Raw genomic sequence first — 18,239 nt, forward strand, 5'->3', positions numbered from 1 at the left:
AGAACCAATAGGAAAGCCAAACTGTTGGCAGAGACTTAATTATCCAATAGTTGATGCAGTGAAGTCCCACCCAGTCCCAACGAATGAGGAAGCTGGGATTTCCCAACATGAAACTGGTTTTATGTCTATATATTGTATGCCTAGCATTTAAAAAAATGGTTTCTGCACATGAGCATCCATTCTGGATCCAATTCTCTATACATAGGTCTAAGCTATCTGTGTGTCATTGAGCTCTATGTGTGTAGTGTGCATTGACCTTCACCTTGTTTCTCCACTGCATGTGTAATATTGGACAGATGGCATGTAAGGGAAGAGAAGAAAGTGCTTAAAGGTATCCCCTATGTTTTGTAAGCCCAAATTGTAAGTGATGTGACTATTCCCTCCACCCTCCCATGGACAGGGAAATATTCATGCACATAATGTTTATGGGAATCCTAGAACTGAGTATTTGCCCCTGAGTTTGCCATTTTTTTTCTTTAAAAGTTTTTCCCTCCTTCACTCTGTTTAAGGTGAGAGTTGAATTTAATAAAGCTGATGTAAAATGTTCTGTGTGCCAGTAATATTAAACTTAATCCTGTCAGGGAATTGCTTTTGTGCCTGGGATATGAAATATGTGCCTCTGCTAGTTCCACTGAGACTATTTTACCAGTTTAATGTTAAAGAGAAGGGGAATCAGCTCAGAACAGATCATTCCAGGATAAAGACAATTGCAGGTCAGTTTTCAATCTAAAGAAGCACATTTTAAGATTAAAAATCAGGTGGCTATTAAAATTCAGTGTGTAATTTACTTCCACCAGCCTTGGATATCATCTGTTATGTTTCTAGAGAAAAGATACAGATATTGAAGAAGATATTGGATTTATATCCCACCCTCCCCTCCGAAGAGTCTCAGAGCGGCTCACAATCTCCTTTACCTTCCTCCCCCACAACAGACACCCTGTGAGGTGGGTGGGGCTGGAGAGGGCTCTCACAGCAGCTGCCCTTTCAAGGACAACCTCTGCCAGAGCTATGGCTGACCCAAGGCCATGCTAGCAGGTGCAAGTGGAGGAGTGGGGAATCAAACCCGGTTCTCCTAGATAAGAGTCAGCACACTTAACCACTACACCAAACTGGCTCTAAAGGTTTTTATCATGCTGTTGTTTTACATATTTTGTAACAAAAGGAATTTTTTTGTAATATATTGGTGTCTATTTTTAATTCCCTAATTTCTGAATATTAATAACCAGTTCATTCTTTTATTTAATTGAATGTTAGAGATACTGTTAAGGATGATAGGTCAGACATTTCAAATAGCCAAAGTTAATACATAGTAAAAATCACTATTTCTTCATGTTGATCATTCAAGGATGCCTAGGAATCTGGACTAGAAAAACATCTTTAAAAGAAAACAAGGCACAGTTGCACTCCAGTTAACATTTATTCAGTGACAAATGATATCAATTACTACTTCTTTCATCCTTCAAAAACTCATAATGTCAACTTGTCCGACTTATATAAGAACTTAAACATTGCCATTGGGTGAATTATTTAGTCTTTGCCCTGGTGATATAACTAAATATTGGTGAGTTTTTGAATTTTCTCTACAATTTTATATGAGTATTTGGGCTTTTGTATCTGAAAAGAGCATTTCCATCCATGTAAGTTTTAGATTCAAAAAGCCAATGGTTATATAAGGAGAAGCAGCTCACTATATGATTTTGCCCACCTTCTGTTTTCTCTAGGGTTGCCAATCCCCAGGTGGGGGCAGGGGATCCCCTGGTTTGGAGGCCCTCCCCCCGCTTCAGGGTCGTCAGAAAGCGGGGGGAGGGAAATGTCTGATGGGAACTCTATTTTTCCCTGTGGAGATTTATTCCCATAGAAAATCATGGAGAATTGATCCGCGGGTATCTGGGGGGGCTGTTTTTTGGTGTAGAGGCACCAAATTTTCAGTATAGCATCTAGTGCCTCTCCCCAAAATATCCCCCAAGTTTCAAAATGATTGGACCAGGTGGTCCAATTCTATGAGCCCCAAAAGGAGGTGCCCCATCCTTCATAATTTCCTATGGAAGGAAGGCATTGAAAAGGTGTGCCGTCCCTTTAAATGTGATGGCCAGAACTCCCTTTGGAGTTCAATTATGCTTATCATACCCTTGTTCTTGGCTCCACCCCTAATGTCTCCTGGCTCCACCCCCAAAGTCTCCAGATATTTCTTGAATTGGACTTGGCAACCCTAGTTTTCTCCTGTCGCCCACGCATATCAGAAATATCCTCTGCTGAGGGTCAGAGGACTGTTGTAACCAAAATGCGGTGTGTGGAGGTATTTAGTAAGAAGGACAAATGGGATACAGTTGCCCCCAACTCTCTCCTGTGAGAACAAAAACTTTATTCCACAGACTCCTCTGAAAATGAAAGGTAGAAGAGGAATAATTTTGCAGTCTCCCCCTCTCACTACAGACTTCACTCCAGGTTATTTTGCTCACTCAATTCCCCCATCCATCAGCAGGAACAACAAAGTCTGCAAGAGAAAAATTCATTTCTGCAAGTTCCCTCCCCTCAGTAGGGTTGCCAGTCCCCAGATGAGGCCAGGGGATCCCCTGGTTTGGAAGCCTCCCCCCACAATTCCAGGCTTATCAGAAAGTGGGAGAGGGAGGAAATGTCCACTGGGCACTCCATTATACCCTATGGAGACTAGTTCCCATACGGTATAATGGAGAATCAACCTGTTGGTATGGGGGGCTGTTTTTGACGTAGAGGCACCAAATTTTCAACATAGCATCTGGTGTCTCTTCTCAGAAACAAAAAACAAAAACTAAGTTTCAAATGGATTGTACTAGGAGATCTAATTCTCTAAGGCCCCCCAAAAGGTGCCCCTGTCCTCCATTATTTCCAATGACAGGAGTGTGGTCCCTTTAAAAGTGATGGCCAGAACTCCCTTTGGAGTTCAATCATGCTTGTCACAATCTTTCTCCTGGCTTCACAAACAGCCAAAATTATCCTGGCTCCCCTCCCAAAGTCCCCAGATATTTCCTGAGTCAGACCTGGCATCCTTACCCCTAATATATTACTGTAAACATGTGATAGCTTTCTTTAAAAAAAAATCTCTTATTGGTTACTGATGCCTCCCTCCTTCCTTTCCATATTGTTTTCTCCACTGATAAGCCTTTTTTTCCCTCTTCTTTTTCTTCTTCAACATAGCATTGATGTGTAACTTAAGGACACCTGGTGGGGCCTGGGGATCTCCCTATCATTACAACTTATCTCCAGATTACAAAAATCAGTTCCCCTGGAGAAAAACTGATGTTTTGGAGAGTGGACTCTATGGCATTTTACCCCAGTGAGGTTCCTATTCTCCCCACAGTCCACTCTAAAATCTCCAGGAGTTTCCCAACATATAGCTGGCAATCCTACTCCATGTCCTTCACCAGTATCCAGAGGGACCTGGCAACTTTAGTGTGACCCTGTCTCTTCTATATTATTCATTTACGTTCTGAACAATTTACATGTTTGCAGAATTTATATCCTGTCTTAAATATTTTCAGAAAGGCAAAAAAAAAAAATGGTGAACAATAAATCCAGCACAAGAACTAGCTAAGTCTGCCCCCCCACACACACACCCAAAATGGGTGCTTTTTTATAGTGGTGTATTATATGTAAGTGATTGTATGCTATGATTCACCATACTTACCTGAGTCTGCCCTTCCTATGTGGAGCTGATGACCATAACTCATAATGGATAGTTATGGCTAGGCTTTAAGCAGAAAACTAATTTGAAATAGTCCAATATAATCCAACAGAGCTATGCAGATGTATCCTTTAAATTAATTAGCATACCCACATGATGCACAATACCTGATTTTGTCTGTACACTTTAAATGGGAAACTTGCAGCAAGAAGCTCAAGGAAAGTCTCTCAGTACTCTTCAAATGGGATACTTAAGACAAATGTCCCAATGTCAAAATAGGAGATTGTTTGTTTTTAAATGGAAACTGAAAATTATATGTATGTTTATCTGAAATATGAGTACTTGGGAACAAGAAATTATCTACACTTTTTAAAAAATTGTTTCACATGTGTCTATTTTAAGGAACTTTAAAACTTGCGCAAATAAATCCACACTGCTCCTGACAGGTGGGGGGCGGGGAATGAGAGTATTAAAGCCTTCTACTGTAAATTTTCCCACTCATCCTTCAGCTCTGTTGTCTTGTTTCCCAATAATTTGTTCTATTCCTGCTTGATAATTACCGTATTTTTTCGGACCATAAGACGTGCTCCCCCCCCCAAAAAAAGTGGGGGGGAGTGTGTGTGTCTTATGGAGCGAACGTACGTACCTTCCTGGGGGGGGGCGATCCGCTGCCTCTACCTCCGATCCGGCACTTCCCCCTGTGCCTCCCTGCCTGGCTCCATCTTCTTCCAGCAAGCGCTGGGATCGCTCCACGTGGCCCCACCGCAAACCCAGCGCTTTGCGAGCGCCGGCTGCAGAGGGGGCAGCGTGCTTCCTCCTTGCCTGTGTGCCTGGCTCCAGCTCTGATGCTTAAAGCAAGCACTGGGATCACTCCCTCCGCCCTCCGATCCCAGCGCTTGCTTTAAGCATCACAGCTGAAGCCAGGCACACAGGCAAGGAGGAAGCACGATGCCCTCTCCACAGCCGGCGCTCACGAAGCGCTGGGTTTGCGGAGGGGGCGGGTGCTTCCTCCTTGCCTGTGTGCCTGGCTTCAGCTGTGATGCTTAAAGCAAGCGCTGGGATCGGAGGGTGGAGGGAGCGATCCCAGCGCTTGCTTTAAGCATCAGAGCTGGAGCCAGGCACACAGGTAAGGAGGAAGCATGCTGCCCCCAGCGCTTGCTGGAAGAAGATGGAGCCAGGCAGGGAGGCGCGGGGGAAGCGCCGGATTGGAGGCAGAGGCAGCGGATCACCCCCCAGGAGGAAGGTGGTACATAACTCATCTAGATACTGCTTCCTTCTTAATATCAAGATCTCTTCTCCATCCCTTCATTTTTGTCTTCGATATATTTCATTCATCCTTAATGTATCCTTCACTATTAGGTATCCTTCCTCATGTTGTATAGCTGTTTTAAGACAACTTAATTGGATAGCTGTTTTATATAAATTGTATAAATGTTTTAAGATGATTAATTGGTTTATAATGTTTTGACTTTGTTGTTACCCACCCTGAGCCCACTTGCAGGAAGGGAGGGATAGAAATGTAAATAAATAAATGTTCTTTTCTGGTCTTCTCCTTCTCATACACTTCCTCTTGTTTGTAGACTGGACTTCTGGGTGGAAGTTTTAAAAAAAAATTGTTTGAAAAGGCATTGGAACAACAAAGCTGCAGTGAGAAGAGTAATACTAAAACAAGGAGACAATCCACACTGGCAAATTATCTGTATATATGAGCTGTAGATTCCAGGCAATGAAAATGGAAATAGCTGAGCTCTATATGACATAATTTAAATTACAACAATATGGATTGACCAAAATCTCACTTGCATCTAGAGGAAGAACTAGGGATATCAATATTTCAAGGTTATTATTACTAATTAGAAAGGGATAAATATGAGTACACCCTATCTTATCTTTTTAGTTATTAGAATTTATACACCGTGTTTTTGTTTGTTTTAAATATTCTAAAATAGAATTCTAATCTCCTTTAAGTTTGATATCATTGCTATTTGTTCTACTGAAATATAATCAATGTATTAATGGGTAACTGTGTTGATCTGCAATAGAAGATCAGGATTTGAGTCCAGTAGCACCTTAAAGATCAACAAGATTTTCAGGATATTAACTTTCAAGAGCTCCCTTTATCATTTATTTAATGTATATGGCACTTCCTTCTGATCATGAATTGCTTACAACTTTTGATTTAAGAATTGCTTTGCAACTGAAATTTTAGAAGTTTCTCATGCTTTAAGTTTTGTAGGATTCAGATAATTCATTTAGTTGGGGCAAAGGTTCTGTGATAAGCGCTAACAGCTGATTCTTGTGCATATCACACCTGGGTTTTGAGAAATCAGTTTGCTAACTAATAACTTTGTTATCAACTCTTATACTGCTTACATAAACTAGACTAATCAATAGTGCCCTTTCATTTCTCAACTTTGATAAAAACTTATATAATAGCTTATTGGCAAAATTATGACTCATTTGTTTGCCTTTTGTTAGGAGTTCCAGAGACACCTCAAATTAGTGGATTTACTTCACCAGTTATGGAAGGTGAAAGGATGGAACTTACATGCAAAACTTCTGGTAGCAAGCCAGCTGCAGATATCAGATGGTTCAAGAATGACAAAGAGGTGAAAGGTATTGTTTGGAATTGTATATTTCATTAATAAAACACTTATTAATTAAACATGTAAATTGGTTGATTTTGATTTGCAAAATTCATTACATTTACATGCTTTGTAGATAATCAAAGAATAACCCAAAACATTTTTGTACACTCCTAGTAAGCGTTTCTCACGCTTTTACAATATCAATTGTAGCCCAATTCCTCTGGGGGTAGAGGAAAACAAGCTTCTCCCTGCTAGTACAATGCTTTGAAATTCTTGAAAAATGGCCTAAGAAATTCATAAATGAATAATAAATATCACAGCTTTTCCCCTCTGGCACAGCTTCTACTGTACAGTTCTTTCACAGTAACCTCAAACACGCACGCAGCATGATTAAATGATGCATGCATTCACCCAGCAGCCAATGCTCATACAGTGTGTACGGTAAGTAGGGGGAAAAACACATCAGACTGTCTCATCACTGAATGCATGCTCTGCAAGTCTGTTCTCTTGCTCCTTTCTCAAATATTTGCCTTCTTTGTACATGAAGCTGCTTAATTTTTCAGGGTGGTTGCTAACACTTCACCCTCTTCTGCATTCCTCTGGCAGGACTGAACTGAACTGGTTGTTGCATCTGTGGCTGTTCACTGTACTTCCCTCACCTAGGTTTGTCCAGTCATCTCTTTGTTACAAAAAATATATATGAGAAAAGCAGGTCACATTAACAGTAAGCTAGTTGCCTTTGTGTTAAAACGACCCTGTGTTGCAGTGTGGTAAAGCTGCAGTATTGCAGTCCAAGCTCTCTGCTCACAACCTGAGTTCGATCCTGACAGAAACTGGGTTTAGGTAGCTGGCTCAAGGTTGACTCAGTCTTCCATCCTTCTGAGGTTGGTAAAATGAGTACCCAGCTTGCTGGGGGGAAAGTGTAGATGACTGGGGAAGGCAATGGCAAATCACCCTGTAAAAAGTCTGTCATGAAAAAGTCGTGATGTGATGTCACCCCAGAGTCAGAAATGACTGGTGCTTGCACAGGGGACTACTTTACCTTTTACCTTGCCTTTGTGCTCTAGAGCAAATGTATGTGGTGACCATCAATAGCCATTCTAAAAGCCGTTCTATTTAAATTAAAATCCAAGTATATATATGCCCAAAACCTCAAAAGTCATTTGGCTAGCTTCTATGACAGTTCCAAACAGTAGATTTCTGTGTCCTTGTGTGTGTGTGTGTGTTTTGGTTTGGTTTGGTTTGGTTTAAAAAAATAACAACAACAACACTGGTTTGCTAAAGCAAATGGAGAACTACCATAGACTGAAGACACCAATATGTGCAGGTTGTTGAAGATGACAGGTTGCTCTCATAAACAGTCATCACATTGCACTTCGTTGGCATAAATGTGCTTCTCCTTTGAACACTTTTCAAACTGTTTTTTGGTCTGACCACTGGAGAAGACCGGTGTTGATTGGCTACAAGAAAGAGAACTTTGCCCTGTATATTCTGTTTCCATCAGATTTTATATAGACAGGGGAAACCCACAAGAAACTTGGGATGGGGCATTCCTCCACCTTTGCTTCCCTCTCCCCCGTTCTCTGTCAACGTTTCCTCCTCTGTCTTTCTACACCTACCCCATCCCTTATCTATCAGTCTTCCCTCCCCTCCCCTTCTCCTCTCATCCCTTCTATGTCAGCTTTCCTTCCATACCCCTTTCTCTAACAATCCTTTCTTACTCCCTTTCTCTTCTCACCCCTTGTATGTGTCGCCCTTCTCTTATCTCAAACAATGTCCTCTTTCCCCCATTCCTTCTCAGTCTGCCCCTCTCTTTCTTTCCCCTGTTTCTCTCCCCTAATAATTCCCCCTCTTCTTTCTCTTTCTCTCTCCCTCCCTCAGACAATCTCCTATTCTTTCTCTTTCTCTCCCACAACAATCTCATGTTCTTTCTCTCTCTCCTTTCAGACAACCCCCTTACTACTGTTTCTCTCTCTCAGACAATCCCATTGTTTCTGTTTTTCTCCCCCTTGAGCCAATCCCCCTTCTTTCTCTTTCTTTCCCCCTTCCTCAAACAATCCTGCTTGTTTTTGTTTTACCCCACAAAGCCAATCTCCCTCCCTTCTTTTTCCTACTAGTAATGGTGCCATGAAATTAAAAGACATTTGCTCCTTGGGAGGACAGCTATGGCAAATCTAGGCAGTATAATAAAAAGTAGAGATATCACCTTGCCAATAAAAGTCTGTATAGTCAAAGCAATGGTATTCCCAGTAGTAATGTATGGCTATGAGAGTTGGACCATGAGGAAGGCCGAGCACAGAAGAATAGATGTTTTCGAGTTGCTGGAGAAGACTCTTGACAGTACCTTGGACTGCAAAAAGATCAAATCAGTCATTCCTAAGGGAAATCAACCCTGACTGTTCCCTGGAAGGTCAGATGCTGAAGCTGAAGCTCAAATACTTTGGCCACCAAATTAGAAGGGATCACTCACTGGAGAAGATCCTGATACCAGGAAAGACAGAAGGCAAAAGAAGAAGGGGACAGCAAAAGATGAAATGTCTGGACAGTGTTACTGATTTGACTAACATGAATTTGAGCAGACTTCAGAGGATGGTGGAAGACAGGAGGGCCTGGCATGACTTGGTCCATGGGGTCACAAAGAGTTGGACTCAGCTATGCGACTGAACAACAACCAAATGATGCCTGTGGGGGACCTGTGAGACTTGTGGGGGGGAGGGGAGAGACAATGCCACCTCTTCCCACCCATCACAACATCACCACCCACCTACAGTGACCGCGTCAGTATTAGAGAGCCACTCCAAGCCCAGACTAGCTTCCAGCTTCCTCCACTGCTGCAGCTGGTCCCAGAGACTCTCCTGGAGTTCTCTGCCATTCAGCTGAGCTCAGTGGCTCCCAGAGTGCTCTGCCAATGCAGCCAGCCCTGGAGCCTCTGCACTACTACTCCCTCTAAGCTGTGGAGTCTTGTGAGCAAAAATTCTACTTTATGAGCTCCTGACAGTTGTGAGCTACAGCATAAATTAGTTTGTTCTGGGGCCATTCTTCCTGAGCTATGACAAAAATGTGTGAGCCAGAGGCTAAAAAACTGTGAGCTAGCTTACACTGACTCAGCTTAGAGGGAACACTGCTCTGCACTGTATTTGTTCTGTTCCTGTTTGTTATTTACAAGGTTTTTGCATAGCCTATGAATGTCATAGTGTTAGTGCTTTAAGTGTAATCTAATCTTTATAAGATATAGTTTGGAAGTTCATACACAGAGGCTCTGCCTTGTTTTCTTACCATCTGCCATGGTGGCTGGTCTGGAGATCCCATCTAAAGTAGGCATCTCTGCTGCCAGCTCAACTGCTAAGTGTTAATTTTGTTAATTTGGGGGAATTTAACCTCCGGTGTATTTTTAAAACTTTTTTGCATTTTTCTGCATCCCTGGGGAATGTCCCAAGTGTGCAGAAAAATCTCTTTACCCTCCATGGCCCCCTATCTGTGGGAATATGTATCTGCACATTGGAGGCACAGTTGGGAAATAGATATATAGATACTTATGAATAACTGACGTGGACAGGGCCAAACTGGAAGGTAGTGTACTGCTACACATATCTACTAGGGGTATGCAAAAAAAACCCCTTAGTATTGTTTAGGTTTGGGTATGTTGAATAAAAAAAAATGGTATTTCCCAGTATTCCTGAATCCCAATACTGGCATGATACTCAGATTCTGGAAATATTCAGGAAACCAGAATTTTTTCAGCTCCATTATACTCTATGGGAGACCATTATTCTCAATGGTTCCCATAGGACATAATTGAGAACTGATCTAGGGGTTTTGGGGGCTCAGGGGGGTTGGGGGGGGGGTCATGTAGGGGCATCAAATTTGCCATACAGTTGCTGGATTCTCTCCTCAAGAATACTTCCAAGTCTCAATAAGTGAAATGGTCCACTTCTGTGGTCCCCAAAGAAGGTGACCCCATTCTCCATTGAAACCAGTGGAAGAAAAAAGGCATTTAAAGGGATTGCAGTCTTCCAGGTGAACTCACCAGCCCAGGATCTGCCATGACAGCAGGAGCTTGGATCTCTTTGTCACCCCAGCTGATCCTCTATTGCACCTTGAAGCTCTCAGTTCCTGCCCCCGCCCCAGCTGATCCTGGGCTGACTCCTCTTTCATCTCAGTTTGGATCTGCAAGAGAGGATCAGCTGGGGCAGTATGAAGCTGAAAGTTCTGTACCACCTTAGCTGGAGCTGGCTCATGATATGCTTGAATGCACCTGAATAAAAAAAATTTAAAAAGACTTTTATGGGGCTCAGCTATACTGGTATCTGAATACAGTTCTCTATTTATTTGGTTTGGTTTGGTTTATGCCAAATGCACACCCCTAATGTCTGCCTTTTCACAGTTCTAGCAGGGAAAGCTTCTTTTCCACCTTTCTTAAATCAAACATGAAGTCAGCTCCCTGCCCCCTTCTTTTGTCTGACCTCATTGTGCTTTGGTGTTTTTATTATTATTATTTTCTTAAAATCCATGTGAGCTGAGTTTCGAGACAACTTCAGACAGGAATTGAATACCAGGAGTGGGGGACTGGAGGAGGAGAATAGAATTTATTCCCTCTCACCTATCATTACTTCATTAGTTATTAAAAGGATAGGTATACCCATAATAAATAGATGAACTGGTTTATAAAGACATCTGTTTCATACTCCACTCAATCACAAATGGATTGGACCTGAGGGGGAAATTAGAACTTGTATTCTAATTTTACAAGTGCATTTTTATAAACCAGAGTTTGAATTTGTTGATTTAAAATATCGGCAGGCTTTAAAAATGTATGTGCTGTTGTTGTATGTAATCTTGCTTCTCCATTTGCTTTGTCATTTAGTGCTTTCTTATAGAAATGCGAATGAACATGTTGCATTGCTGTTGAAATTTTAACTATCACTCACTTTTTAAAGATAGCCTCCATCAAGTGATCTCCTTAAAATATTCTATTAGATTATATGCATGTCTGAGTTGTCCAGCATCATTAGTTTGCTATGTAGTCAAGAAGTTTCTCCAAGCAAAGTTACAGAATGAATAAGAGAAGCTATTAATCTTTCTTTAACATCCAGGAAAACTGAGTAATGCATAATAAAACAAAGGCTAACATACAACATTTAAAAAGTCTAAGAGTCTATGGTTGGTACTTAGGGAAATTTCATCATTTCCTCCTCTTTAATATTATTGTCATGAAAAATTTCTAAATCAAAATGAGAAAATTCTATTGAAAGAGACAGAAGCATTAAACACTAGCATTAAAAAGCACCTGAACCCCTGTGGTCAAGTAGAGAAGGGAACATGAGACAGAATGTGAAGCCTCAGCCTGTAGCAAATTTAAGGGAAATGCTAAGCAAAAGGAAGAATTGTCATTCTCAATTTGAACTAAGTTGTACGTTTTCTTACCATCGCCTGACTTGTAGGAATGGAACAAATCCCTGAATACAGGGTTTGGGTTAAAAATTCCTAGATGTGGATGAGTGTCCAGAATTTAGCAACAGACTGGGGGGAGGACAGAAAAAAGGGGGGGGGGAGTGGTGTCTTCTCCTGTGTCATACTGCACAGTTTTCAGCTAGCAGCAAAAATAGGAAAGGATCACCCACAGAGGAAGAACTTCAAAGCGGGGACCTATAGCAAACTGGTTATTGCATTTGATTGATTTAATTTTTTTATATTTGCAGTCCTAAATGGAGGTAGTTCTTTTTTAAAAAAAATGCAAATTTTGTGTGATTTTATGATAGTTGCTTTATTTGTATTGTTTTATTGTGTTTATCAGTAAGAAGGCCCATTGTGAGGAGAAATAGAACGGGTGCTAGAAATTTGCTGTAGGTGAATGTCATAGCCTTAGTGGGGTGGGGCTGGGGAGGAAAGGGAAAAATAAAGGGAGGCAAGGTATGTAGAGAAGGCAGCTGTTGGGAAGGGAAATGAAGGAAATGGGGAAATGTGGGGTAGGTTATCAGAGAAAGGGGGATAAATTGAGAAAGAAGGGATGGGAGCAAGAGAGATGGGGTAGATTGCTTTCCATCTCCTCCCCCATCTCTGCAGCCTCTACATAGGAAAAGTACAGTCTTTTCCACAGTAGGGACTAAAGTAGCTTACATTATCTTATCCCCCTTTTGATCTGCACAACAACCCTGTGAGGCAGGTTAGACTGAAAGCCTGTGACTGGTCTGAAATCATCTAGTCAATTTCCATAGCAAGAAGCTGGGTCTGGCAGACCCTGCTCTGAAGTGCCACTTCACATGGGCTGTCATAGAGGGGTAATCTCAGCGGAGTATAATAACAGAGTCTACCATTTTTTCTAGAGGAACTGATATCTGTCCATTTGGAGAACAGTTGTATTTCTGCGTGATCTTCATGCCTCATGTGGAGATGTAATTTTATAATATGTGTTTTTATAATAGTTTTTATGATAGCTTCCCAGGAGGAAATGGCTGGTTTGGAGGGTGGGTCTATGGCATTGTGCCTTTCTGAGTTCCCACTCCTCCTCAAACCCCACCATCTCCAGGCTCCACCCCTCAAATCTTCAGAAATTTCCCAACCTAGAGTTGGCAACCCTCTCTTCTTCCCAGCCAACCACCAACCTACCTTTATCTGCCCCTCTGTCTTCAGCTTCCCATCTCCTCCTCCCTGCAGCCTCTACCTAGGAAAAGGACAGTCTTTCTCCACATTGGGAACCAAAGCAGCTTACATTACTCTCCTTTCCCTCTTTTGATCTGCACAACAACTCTGTGATGTAGGTTAGAATGAAAGTATGTGGGTGGTTCAAAATCACCCAGTCAGCTTTCACAGTAGGAACCTGGGTTTGGCAAACTCTGCACTGAAGCGCTGACTGGCACATCATACAGGCTGTCATAGGGGGACTGCTGCTGAATAGGAGCAAGCAGCCAGACCTAGTTAGGTCATGCCAATCAGGTGGCATCAAATAACCCAGAGGGTGCTGCTGGACCTATGAAGCCCTCCAGATCTCTTGGTATCACAGCTGAACTCCAGACAACAGCTCTCTCTCCCGCTGGAGAAATATTCAGCTGAGACCGCTCTCTTCCCCAGAGTCTGACTTCTATAGACTCCACCACAAAATATCAAGGAATTTCCTAACCTGATTCTGGCAACCCTAGTCAGGCCCAGGCCCAATGAGTTCTCCCTCAAAGGCCAAAATAGCCCTGGAAAGGGCCTCCCCCCTCCCTCCTTTTACTGACAGAACCATGTTGGTTGGCTAGCAAGAGGCACTGAGGGGAAAGTGAAGACAGCTTGTCCACTGGCCCAGTCTTAAACACAGGACTCCGTATTCTCTTTCTCTCTCTGTACCTAGAATAAAACATCATTGTTCTGCTGCCTAGGGATGCCATTCTTTAGGTCTGTGTCTCTCTAGCTGTTTGGTTCTTCAGGGGAGGAAGAGGAAGAACCCTAAGCCTATTGAAAGAAGGCTTTCTGTGGCTGTTTCCCTCTTCCTCCCTCCCTCAACCAATTGATGGAAAGGTTTCTTTATCTCCTCTGTAAAGCAGTGTCAATCGAAGGAAGGCTGTTTGTAGCAGTTTCACTCCTTCCTTCATCAGCCAATTCAGGGAGGCTTTCTCTCCTCTGTGAAACAGTGCCTCAATCCTCAGCCAATGGAATACAAGAGACATTGGGTGGCAGTTGATGGGCCAATGGTTTATAGAGTGCTTTCCACAGCCAATAGGAGAGCTGAATTTGACCACTAACACGGGGTTTTATTATATAAAGGATTAATAATTTTTTTAGTAATATTGTAAGCCACCTTGAGTTCTGCAAGGGAGAAAGGTGGCTAATAAATATCTCAAAACAAATAATAACAAGGTTTCTCTGAGTTAGATTATGTCCAGTTTTCCAACTGTTGGTTTGATAAATATGCAATTGTATTAGAACCCTTCTAAATAGTTCTCATTATTTTGATATCTTCTAGGGGATCTGCATAGCACATATTCATATTTAATGAAATTGAATCTTTTCAATGAAGTGTTTGGAAAAGAGCTCCCTAAAATAAGAGTTTAATACCCAGTCCTGTGTTATTGTTTTAATGCCTGAGTTCATGTGTGCACCAGCGGCACATTATTATGGGTTATATTATGATACTAATACATAGAACAGTTTGCCAGCTACAGCTTTGGTACCATTTTCCCTCTCTAGTTTTTTTTTTTTGTTCTTCCTAGTGAAAGAAACATTTTTGAATCAGATCTAGCTATACAGCAGTGTATTCCATTGTAATGGTGCATATGATTGTAACCTAAGTATTCTGTGGCCATACCTTTGTGCTCTATCTTACCCCGAGAGAATTATTAATTATTGTCTTTCATCTTTATTTGGGGGAAATTAGCTTCAGATGGCAGAGCATAGTAAGAGGTGGGGCAAGGTAGGACCTTTTATCTATGATTACAGAGATAGTCCCAAATAGACCCCTTTACTGGAACCAATAACCAGACCAAGTAGTAAAATAAAATGGGTTTTATTTATAAAATAAAATAATAAAATCTAAACATACACACATATCAGTGGGGTGGCTTACACACAAGATATAGAAACAAAGAGAGGAGTGGGTGAAATTGGGATAGGAGAGATGGGGTAATACTATCCCAGATCTTGGAGAATGGTTCAGCCTGAAGACAGACAAAAGGAGGGATACATATAGAACAACCAGTGCTCTACACAGAGAATACCTGTCATGAGTCAAGGTTACTGCTTTTTAGCGGTCAACAGAACATAGATCATGGCAAAAATGGGATATATTCATACCAAAAAATCTATCCTGAAGGTATGTTAATTTCAGGCTTCCAGTTTTGTAGTCATGGAAGGTTGACATGCTTCTCAATAAAGGAGCAGACCAGAGCCTCTGTTCTGGACAGAGAAGGTGATTTAAACGCTTGCTGCCTACATCTTCTAGGCAAGGAGATGGCCAAGACATGCTTATAAAATTCTGAGGGGATTTACTTTGGCTGACGAGGGATCCCAGTGGGGTTCCTTTTTGGCTTTGAAGAGTCCTCGGAGAAGAATTGCATTCCAACATCTATAGAGGATTTCTGGGGTCGTTAAATCAACTTAAACTCATCATGATCCAAGGCTTCTTTGGGTCTAATTAACTTCTACTTTGGAAAAAAACGGTGCTTAAAGGATCACGATCTTTAAAGGTAAAGATCTTTATCACTCTGGGACTAAGATAAGATTTATTTGGAGAAAAACAAAGGTCTGGACTTATTTATATTATTTTAAAGTAAAGAAGAAGGAGGGGGTAAATTTGAGACTAAGAAAATTAGAGAACAAGGTTAAAAAAGAAAGAATATTGTTTGGCATACCTGCGGCTGGGCAGCCCCTTCCGAAATAGAACAGAACTGGAGATCAACAAGACATCATAGGAAGTGGCATCATTGAAGTAACGCGAGACTTCTCAACTATAGAAAACGAGACTTCGTGACAAGAAAGGAAGGAAGCGGCCATTAAGAGAAGAAAAAATTGCTAGCCTCCTAGCCCTCTCTAGGACTATAACCATAGAGAAACATCGGCGGCCATTGAAAGAAGGTCAAAAGTTTAAAAATGGTTACAAAGAAAACAGGACTTTAAAAATTAGCAGAGCCGGCAAATATCATCATTAGAAGCTTAAATGTATTAAATTATATGATTTGAACTAATTTTGGAGCACTCTAGAAGAAAAAGAAAATTATTTTAAAAGGGGGCAGAAAAGCCTCGGGTGCCATTTTGGGAAAAATTAAATTTTAAAAAATTAATATCTCAACCTAGGAGCTTCTGGGCATGGCGATTTTGGGCTCATCTGAAAGGGCATGCTCCAATCTATAAGAATGTGTAATTAAAAGTCGATTTGGTGAGGTCAACTTTAAAGGCTATTTTTAAAATGGGAAGGCAGTGATGTCTATCCATAAACCAGGTGAAAAGCAGATTCATACGAGGGCTAGGACACTGGAGGAAGCAAAAAGGTCTAAAATGCAAGACCAAATGGATGCCATGGAGGCAAGATTGGTTAAAGTGATTAAAGAGTCAATAACTGAATGCAAGAAGGAGCTAAAAAAAGATATAGAAGTGTTCAGAAAAGACTCTCAAGCAGTGTTAAAGAAAATGCAGGAGGTTGAAGAAAAAGTGAAAAACCATGATGTAAGAATTAATACAGTGGATTCCACTATTTAAAAAATGCAGGAGAAAGCAGTACTACAAGATTGCAAATTAATGGAAAACCAGATACGTCTGAGAGGGGTGCCTGAATCTGAGGGAACTGATTTAAGGACATATATAATAAAAATCATTGCTGAATTTCTGGGAGATGACCCTGATGAAACTAGTTATTTTTATGACTATATTTATAAGGTTAACTCAGACTATGCAAGGAGAAATAAACTACCAAGGGATGCAGTAGTGAGATTTGTGACAAGAGACTTCATGGGCACGATTTTAAGTAAACAATTTGAGAAAAAAGTGGAGGTGGACGGCAGTAGTGTCAGAATTATGAAAGAATTGCAAAGGAAAGTTATAAGTGACAGACAAGTTGAGAGAAAGTAAAATGAGATACAGATGGTTACGGTACTTCCAGAGGGCTTGGGTTTCGAATATAAAGGGAAAAGATTTTCCATCACAAGTATGCAAGATATAACGAAGTTTTTGGAGGAACATAAAGAATTTCGGGGTACAGATTAAAATCAGAAAACCATGATGGATTACAAATTAATATCTTGGAATATAAACGGACTTAATTCACCACAAAGAAGAAGGGCAATTTTTCATTGGATTGGGAAGCAAAAATGTAATATAATTTGCCTATAAGAAGTACACATCAAACAAATGGATGATAAATTTTTATGGAATAAGCAACTTGGTATGGAATTTTGCTCATTGGCTAAAGAGAAAAAAAGGGATGTGGTTTTTTATGTGAAGCAAGAACTAGATCCTAAACTGATTTAGGATCATTCTAATGAAGATAGAATGCCAGCAGGGGGGTGGGGACTTTCCAGTGTTTTGCACTGTGTCACATGTATGACTATCTGCCCAAAGGACAGAAGTCTTGGGTGTGTGCTGGATGCAAGGAGCTCCTGGTCCTCAGGGAACGAGTTCGTACCCTTGAGGCCAAGGGGACTGCCCTGGAGAAGCAGAGACGGGAAAGACTCTCGGGGGCGTATTAGATGAGCCCCACTCTGAACATAGCAGCCCCGTTGCTGCCAGAGAGCGTGAGACCAAGGTGATTGTCCTGGAGAAGCAGGCACTCGGGGAAGACTCTCGGGGGCGTATTAGATGAGCCCCGCTCTGAACGTAGCAGCCCCGTTGCTGCCAGAGAGCGTGAGGGTCGAGAGGAAACAGGGCACTGTGCTGAGGATAAGGGGAATGCGCCCTCAGAAGGGAGCTCTTCTTCGGTTGGTGAGCGGGGATCCTTTCACGCCAAGGAACCATCCCTGGGCAGGGGGAGAGGGGGGGGTTGGTAGTTGGTGATTCGATCCTTAGGCAAGTAGACAGCTGGGTGGCGAAACCGCATACTGACCGTATGGTGACTTCCCTGCCTGGTGCGAAGGTAGTGGACATTACACGTGTAGTAGATAGGCTGACAGACAGTGCTGGGGAGGAGCCTGTGGTCATGGTGCATGTTGGCACCAACGATGTGGGGAAATGCAGTCGTGAGGTCCTGGAGGAAAAAGTTAGGCTGCTAGGCGGGAAACTTAAGGCCAGGACCTCCAAGGTAGCCTTCTCAGAAGTGATACCTGTTCCATGTGCAGGGCAGGAGAGACAGGCACAAATTAGAAGTCTCAATGTGTGGATGAGACGATGGTGTAAGGAGGAAGGGTTTAAGTTTGTTAGGCACTGGGATGCTTTCTGGAACAAGCGGGAGCTGTACAAAAGAGATGGTCTCCACTTGTCCCCGGATGGAACCAGGCTGCTGGTGCTTAAAATCAAAAAGGTGGCAGAGCAGTTTTTAAACTAAATCTTGGGGGAAAGCCTACAGGAGATGAAATGTCTCTGGTTCA

At 41.9% G+C, this 18,239-nt stretch overlaps 1 protein-coding gene across 4 annotated transcripts in view; it reads left to right on the top strand.

The window, feature by feature from the left end:
• Positions 1 to 18,239, top strand: part of CADM2 (cell adhesion molecule 2) — a 966,308-nt gene that overhangs the window by 636,663 nt on the left and 311,406 nt on the right. For all 4 annotated transcript variants that reach the window (XM_060234430.1, XM_060234429.1, XM_060234431.1 and 1 more), the window contains one exon: positions 6,140 to 6,277. In XM_060234430.1, coding sequence (XP_060090413.1) covers positions 6,140 to 6,277 — 138 coding nt within the window. The remainder of the gene's footprint in view (positions 1 to 6,139; positions 6,278 to 18,239) is intronic.

The sequence above is a fragment of the Heteronotia binoei genome, chromosome 3, assembly GCF_032191835.1.
Source record: "Heteronotia binoei isolate CCM8104 ecotype False Entrance Well chromosome 3, APGP_CSIRO_Hbin_v1, whole genome shotgun sequence".
Lineage (NCBI taxonomy): Eukaryota > Metazoa > Chordata > Lepidosauria > Squamata > Gekkonidae > Heteronotia > Heteronotia binoei.